This window comes from Musa acuminata, chromosome BXJ1-4, assembly GCF_036884655.1.
Source record: "Musa acuminata AAA Group cultivar baxijiao chromosome BXJ1-4, Cavendish_Baxijiao_AAA, whole genome shotgun sequence".
Classification (NCBI taxonomy): Eukaryota; Viridiplantae; Streptophyta; class Magnoliopsida; order Zingiberales; family Musaceae; genus Musa; species Musa acuminata.
In genome coordinates this window covers 1,634,333-1,642,062 of record NC_088330.1, presented here as the reverse complement: position 1 = coordinate 1,642,062, position 7,730 = coordinate 1,634,333, and the positions used below count along the sequence as shown (strand labels likewise).

At 35.3% G+C, this 7,730-nt stretch overlaps 1 protein-coding gene across 4 annotated transcripts; it reads left to right on the top strand.

Moving 5' to 3' along the window:
• The first annotated feature begins 1,145 nt into the window (after positions 1-1,145).
• LOC103980338 (uncharacterized) lies at positions 1,146-5,502 on the top strand. Of its 4 annotated transcripts, none has more exons than XM_009396714.3 (4): positions 1,146-1,279; positions 1,367-1,883; positions 2,413-2,454; positions 3,289-5,502. In XM_009396714.3, the coding sequence occupies exon 4, from the start codon at positions 3,334-3,336 to the stop codon at positions 5,092-5,094; it is 1,761 nt and encodes a 586-aa protein (XP_009394989.2). In that variant the 5' UTR covers positions 1,146-1,279; positions 1,367-1,883; positions 2,413-2,454; positions 3,289-3,333; the 3' UTR covers positions 5,095-5,502. The 4 variants fall into 4 exon arrangements, with proteins under 4 accessions (XP_009394989.2, XP_009394990.2, XP_009394988.2 ...); XM_009396715.3 differs by having other exon boundaries at positions 3,245-5,502; XM_009396713.3 differs by lacking the exon at positions 2,413-2,454.
• The last annotated feature ends 2,228 nt before the right edge of the window (positions 5,503-7,730 follow it).

Here is a 7,730-nt window from a genome sequence, read left to right as displayed (position 1 = left end):
TTTGTTAATAGGTCAATGTGGGCTCTATCATTATTGGCTCATCCCCAATAGTTTGAAAAATAATGAGCCCTAAATTTTTGAATGATCTTATGCCAAAATACAAGTCTTAAAAGAAGAATTATTTATAATTATTTATCATTTTTTGGAAATCCAACAAATATATTTTTTGAAATAATGAACTATTTCTACTTTAGAAGTTTAGAATAAAACCTCAACTAATTAATGATTCAGTTCATCATATATTCATTTGACAGATTCATTAATTAATTTATTTATTAAAAAAAGTTGTCTGATTCAAAATTGTCCAATTATTGAACTTTTGATATTTTTACCTTCTTTTGATGCATCTAAAAAAAATGAAACTTTACTATTATTTTCCTGCTCAAGCTCATGCAAATCTTCTCCTTTTTTTTTTTGTAAGCTTTAGTATGTAGAAATGGAAAAAAGAAAGCAGGAAAATTAGAAAAAATGATCCTATTAAATCCCCAGTTGTATGTGCAGAAAGTGAAAAAAAAAAAAAAAAAAGGAAAACATCAGCTCTTTTTTACTGAAAATCTCTTGGTTCAATCATAGTCTTTTCAATTTTTTTATTAATTTAAAAGAAAATATAACCTAATTTTAAGTCCAAATAATTTGCATCCTCAAATTCACAACATGCAGCAATGCAACCACAAAACCTTCTTTCAGGTGATCTACTAAATAAAAAAGAAGTGCATCTCAGATAGGTTGTGGAGTTCTGCAAGTCAATGCCATCCTTCAGGCCTCTTTCTTCATCTGATGGCTTACCTCTGCTTGTTCTTTTGCAAGATAATGGCATCTACAAGCAGTGCAGCTAACTGTGCCACAACATGATAGCATCTTCCAGTCTGAACATTTTACACTGTTCAACCTGAAATTTACTGTTTAATATTATTCCTTTGCCGACAAAAAGGAAGTGTAGATCCAAAAAAAAAAAGCCTAGCAACAATCTACTGCTGCTATTTAGTTATTGTATTAAAGATCAGTCCATCTTGACACACGCAAATTACCTCTCTATCAAGAGATTACAAGAACTGGACTTCACAGCTCCTGGTGGAACTTGCTGCTCCCTCATCTGTTATGGAGGTTGATTTGTCTATTTTACTGGTCTCAAGAGAGTGTGTTACACAGGAGAAGAGAAGAGTCAAACATGTCTCCAACACTTGCCAACTGCAGCACACAGTTTGTACCACAATGCATTCTTACGGAGTGTTGCAGTATCTGATGGAAGCAGCATGTCCTCTGAAACATACAATGAAAGGTAAACTCACATGCAGTGGTGTTTCGGAGCAACAAAAACCAATATGAAGTTTACTTCATCCTCGAGCTCAATGTTCCTTTTGTGCAGATTAAATATAACAAGATTCAAGAGTATATTTTCACTGCATATCAAGAACTTGAATTCATCTTTGCACAGCCCAAGTCCTTGAATTGTGGGAATCAAGAACAAGAACAAGCAGGCATCATACAACCTTGGAATGATTGATACAGATCATTGTTCATAGCTACTTGGTGATCCTTAAATTGAAGGCACGTAAGAACGATTGACTCTGTTTCTTACTGCCATGTCTGCTATTAATTGTTGCAGACCTGTGAAAAGAATTGGTCACAGGACAAGACAGGGCAATTGAGATGTACCAAACTTGTAACTGGGCAACGAGGAAAAGGAACACTAGGAGGACGAATGGTGCGTGTTCTGTGAACAGTTACATTATTATTCTGTTTCTGGTAATTCCATAGCTGTGCACAGACAGAGAAAGAAAGAGAAAAGGGGAAAGATCTGAGGGCAATGGAGAGTTCTGTGGATCATTTCTTTCTTCAGTTCCTCCTCCACACCCTACCTCGCCATCGATCTCCCTTCCAAGGTAAGAATCGTCCGATCCCCCAATCGCCTCTGATTCCATCCTTCTCGTCTCGGCTCTCGTGAAAGGAAAGGAGATTGCTTTACGGGAAAAAAAAAAATCGTTTTTGGGGTAGATTGTGTGGAGCTTTCTTGGTGTTCGTTGATTTTGACTGGAGATCTTGGTTGGATTTGCCTTTCGGATGGTTGGATCCATCGATATGGAGACGAATTGAGATGGGTGGACGAGTTTTGGGGGGGAAAAATCTCGACTTCTCCTTTTTCTTCTGGTTTGTCTGCAATTTCGTGCTGTGTTTTGGATTTGAGATGCCAAGATGACATTGTTATATGTTTCTTCGTTGATCGTGGCTACTTAGTTCTTCTGTATGTGGTCAAATTTTGTTATTGGCTTTGTTCGAGGTACAGTTATTTTGGTTCAGAATGTTCCATGTTCCAAGATTTCAGATTGAGATGTTACATAAACCATCTCAATCTGTTGATTCTTGTTCTTCCAGTTGAGCTTAATCATCTTTACCTATGTTTTCTTGCTATAGATGGAGAAACTTGTATCGATATGAGGAGATGAGAGGGCACAGGTCTGTTGTTAGTGGTCACATATATTCCTGCAACTTTTAGGAAACTTTTGCTTGATTCATGGAAATTGTCTCGTCAGTTTGCTCTAATCTGGAGTATCTAGGTTTTAGATTACCTTGAATTGCCACAATGATGAATGTAGATTGTCATATTGGTGTCTTGCTTTTTTCAGTTCCGAAAAAAGAGAAATTGCATTCTGTCTTACACATAATAAGTAGCAGAATACCTTCAATAAGGTTCCTTAAATTTGCTTGTTGTTGAGAAGTAAAAGATTATAGATTTTACTCATTAGACAGTAGTCCCTAAACTTGACTTTTTATATATTCCATTAAATTTGTCCATTAGGTTCATGTATATCAATGTCAGTCCACATATTGATGTATACTTAGCTAATACTATATAACTCATTAGGCAATGTTCTCATGTATAGAGACAGTTATAAAATTCCCGACATACAACAGTGCAGTGAATAATGTGATCAAACTCTCACGTCGCTTTGTTGATTCTCATTACATCAGTTGTTTGGGTAGCAAGGACTTTATTTTTTGGCAGTTCATTCCTGGTTGAAATCTTTCCCAGGATCTTACCTCTTTCATTGCATAGACCATGAAATTTCTTCTTCTTCTTTTTTTGCATCGTATATCATGCTTGCTTGTACGTATGCTGTGCATCATGTGCAGCAATTCAAGTGTTAATCAGTGTCACTGTAACCTTCGGTCATCTTTGGCTTGTCATTTGTTCAAGTGTCTTACAGTGAAGAGGTGTTTTAATTTCCAGTTGTCTACTTTTCAGGCATTTTGTTGCTTGAGTTTAAGTTTTTCTGCACGAAATTGCAGCCTCTCGAATGATAATTTCATATTCTAATTGCCCTCCTGGTAGCAATGGGCATTATAAAGTTAAGGCCTCAGCGGCCTGGAAATGATCATCATTTACGGCGAAGCTCTTTCATCATTTTGCAAAACGAGGATACACATGAGCTGGAGAAGACTCTTGGTGATGATTCCGATGACTGCGAACTTGGTGAAGTGGGCTATGAGTATGTCATGGTTGGAGGTCAAACATGTGGTATTCCTTATGAGCTTTATGAACTTCCTGATCTGAAAGAGATACTGTCCGTAGAGACTTGGAATTACTATTTAACCGAAGATGAAAGGTTTTCTCTGGCAGCTTTTCTTCCAGATATGAGCCAAGAGACAGTTTGGATTGCAATAAAAGAACTGCTTACGGATGTTGATGTGTTCTTCGGTAGCCCACTCAAGAAGTTCTACAGTGGATTGAGGGGTGGACTTTATTCTCCACAGGTTACTCATTTTAGAGAAGGCATACACTTCTTACAGAGAAGTGAATACTATCATAGCTTAAGATCATACCATGAGAATCTGTCTCAGGTGTTTGTAGAGATGAAAGAGGTATGGAATAGATGTCGACCAACCACCAGTATCGAAGAAAGAGTTCAAATTTGGAACAGCAGGAAAGAGAACAAGCCTGTTTTTGTAGTTGATCTAAATACATTTCCAGATGAAGATACCTTAAAAAAGGGTGACAGTAATGACAGAATTGTTGAAACTGTACCTTTCTCGAAGAAGACTAAGATGTATATGAATCAAAGTCATGACTCAAAGGTTCTTGTGAGTGGTCTAGTCTGTAGCACCAAAAGAAAAGCAAAGGGATTTCTGAAGTTAAAGCCAATCGTAACGAACTCGGTGCCAATTCAGATGATGCAAGCATTGCCAGATAAATCAGGGGAACCATCTATGCGGCTGCCAAAAGGCGTTCTGAAAATAAAGCCCAGATATGATCCTCTTAGTGAGGAAAAACTAAGACCAAAACCAGAACAAATTTCTGTGGATGGTTGGGGTACTCATGCACACCAGGTCTTACCTCCACAATTTGCTTTCAAGAGAGACAACCTTAATCTTAGCAAGAGGTTACCATTTTCACATCAGGTAGATAGAGATGGAAGAACTTACAGAGACACAGAGGACAAACAAGATTGGCAAAGAGATGAGGATCTATATGCAGGTTGTGGATCAGTTGATTATTCTGAGAGTGAGAGATTCCAAAGGAAGCCAAAGATGATAATAGACTTGAGGCATGATGATGTAGAGATATGCAAAGGGTGGTTTCCTTCACAAACTAACCAGAATTTAAGAATTTATCCTCAAGAAGATGGTCATATTAGAGAGTGCCAGGGTAAGAAAAGTAGCTGGAATAGCTCGAACACTCAGTCAAATAGATCATTTGAAAGTTTGGCAGATCCAAAGAAAGAATCTTTCAAACATGCACTTGAAAATTACCAAGAAAGAAAGCCGAGTGCTTTAATTTCCGAAGCACGTTTTGGGGTGTCAAACAATTGTACCCACCAGCATGAGATTTTGACAAAATTTTCTGATCATTTGGACCATCAATGTAAAGATAATGGTGCAGTAAATGTGGCAGTTTCAGGAGTCAAAGAAGGTCTCATGCTTCCTATAACATACAAGAGGAAAAAGCCTCAGAGAAAGCTCAACCAGGTGAATTCTCTTAAGCAGCAGCAGCCAAATGTAGTGAGTTTGGAGTCAGCTGCTCCTAGTGGAATACTAAAGCCGAAACCAATGGCCATTAAGATTAAGTTCAGTGGTTTGACAGGTTACAATGCTTAACGAATAAAAGCTTCTGCTGGATCGACTGTGACATGAACATCAATCCAGGTAACGCAGCCAGATGCAGCAATGAGAATCTTTGAAAGGCATATTATACATTGAAGAACAGCAAATGCTTCATGAAGCTATGGGTATCGTTCGATGGAATGAACTTGGCGGATCTGCTACTTCTTGGCTTTCGACTCTGAGCAGCCACTTTGATGGATCATGCCGAAACTATTTGTTGGAAATGGTGCTGAACTGACACAGTTTGAGCTAAGAAGAATCATCCAGCACAGGTCACATTTCATCCCTTTCCCAGGGATGATAAACAGGGAGATGGTTTTTCTTTCTCAGTAGTCACTAGCTTCATGTGGTCAGACATTGTATGTATGCTAATGAGTAATGAAATTGATATTCTTCATTGCATATGCCTTTCAAATATGCTCAAACATGTTTTTTTTTTAATAATTCAGGCATTTACCTATTTTTATCATCTAAATTGACTATGGTCAGCATTTACTTCATTGTTCAGATCTTTTTCGGATTTCTTAAATAGTTGTTGACGAATCTCCGTACCTAGAAATCCCTTGGGCATATTGACAAACTCCATACTCCATAGTATGTTTTGTTTTTAACTTTGTTACGTATTTGTACAATGCAAATGTTTTCACATATATATTACTCTTCATGTTTTCACATATGTTTTCACATATTCAACTCATTTGTTTATTGAAGTGAAATAAATCATATCTTTAAGGCTTGAATAATAAAAATATGTTCTTTATTACCTGTAAAGGAAATAGTTAGATTCGACTAAACGTCACCATACAAGATGTGCAAAAGATGTCGGTAACAAGAAGTGTGTCATCAAACAAAAAAAAAAAAAAGTCAACCTTGCTGACTCTTGCATGGGAGGGTAGGGCGTGAGCATGCTTGTTGCTCTCCCTATACAAATGAAATAAATAAAAAAAGCTCCCCACTTGGCAACTTTAACAAATTGCTTAACAAAAAACAATCATACAAAATGTTCCTGAGACTCCAAGGAGCAGATGTTATCCGTAGGTCCTTAATGCCTTCTGAAGCAATGTATTTGATTCTTTCAATGTAACTTTGCATTCTAACTTGCAGAATACTTCAAGCAAAAAGAGGAAGAGCTGCCAGCAATGCAAAATTAAAAATAAATAAAATACAATTTATTTAAAAATATTTTTAAATTCAATTATACATGCATAAATTAAAATAATTAATAAATTTAATAAATATAATAATATTATATTAAGTCTAACTAGCAATATAAATCATAGCGGTTTTATATCATCATTATTATACTTGTATCATGATAATATTAGTCTTTTATAAAATGGCTCATATAATTTATCTTATAAAAATAATTATATTATCATATTTAATTATAATATATATATACATAAATGTAAAACAGAAACAAATAACTTTAAGTATGCAAGTAAAAATGTCAATTATAATATTCACTCAAACGTACATCATCATATTTTTTTTGTAGGCTACTCACAAATCCAATCATATTATTTCAAATACTTTAATTCATAAGTCCTGAGTGAATGGATCAACAATCAATATAGTAAAACTCGAGTTATTATTTGACATTAGTTATTTTTAGACTCTTTTCTCAAACTATTAAATACTTTATACTAATACATAGAACTATAAAAGTATTTATCATTCTTCAAGAAAAATAACTGGAATAGCTTGAACACTTAGGCAAATGGTTTAGTCGTCCCGACTTATATCTATTCCCAAATCTTTTTCCCTCGAAGCCATCGATTTTCACTATCGATCTTCTTTTCAATGGACAAATATTAACTATCCTTATTATAACTTTCTCCTTTGTAAGATTGAATAGATAACCTCCATTCTCTATTTTTACATGGTCTCTCACATCCTACAACTTAGAATTATAATCAAACTCGAGAGCATAAAATGACTCAAGCTATACTCAAAATAAGAGTTTATAATACTTTTGTGCTAAAAAATAAGTACTCTATCAAACAAGCCTAAGTGAGGTATTTATAGACCCCAAAAAACTTAATGAATGTATCCAAAAATTTAAATATCTAATATTTCATGGTACTAACAGTACTACCACCAGCATCAAATGATAATATCACTTCAATGAAATCACAAATCTTAACTCTTGCAGTACTATCATCACCCTAAGTGTACTACCATTGTCTTGGGTGGTGCTACCAATAATCAAAAACACTGAAAAAGCATAAATAGTACTTTTCGATTGACTTAGGTAGTACGATTGCTTGGGCCTAGTGGTAAAATTATCGATTTGGTCTTCTAATAAACCCAATTTGATCCTGGTTCAAGCTCAATAGGTTCCTTGATAAGTTAGCATAGTTTCGACCCAATACCAACTCAAATTAATCCAAAATAACCTTAATCAAGATTTTAATAAATAAACCACATATCTGATATATTTACGAAGCTTTCAGCACATTGTATGCTCTTTCAACATATCATCCGATCTTTCATCACTTCATTTAAACCTTCGGCATATCATCTTTTTCTTCGGTATATCGCTTATTCTACCAGTATTTCGACTTTCTCACGATATCCAATCTTCCAACATAATATTCAATCTTACCGGTATGATGTTCGAACTTACA

What these genes read in the sequence shown, in the direction of transcription:
- LOC103980338 (XM_009396713.3), top strand. Translation starts at nt 3,334, where the DNA reads ATGGGCATTATAAAGTTAAGGCCTCAGCGGCCTGGAAATGATCATCAT.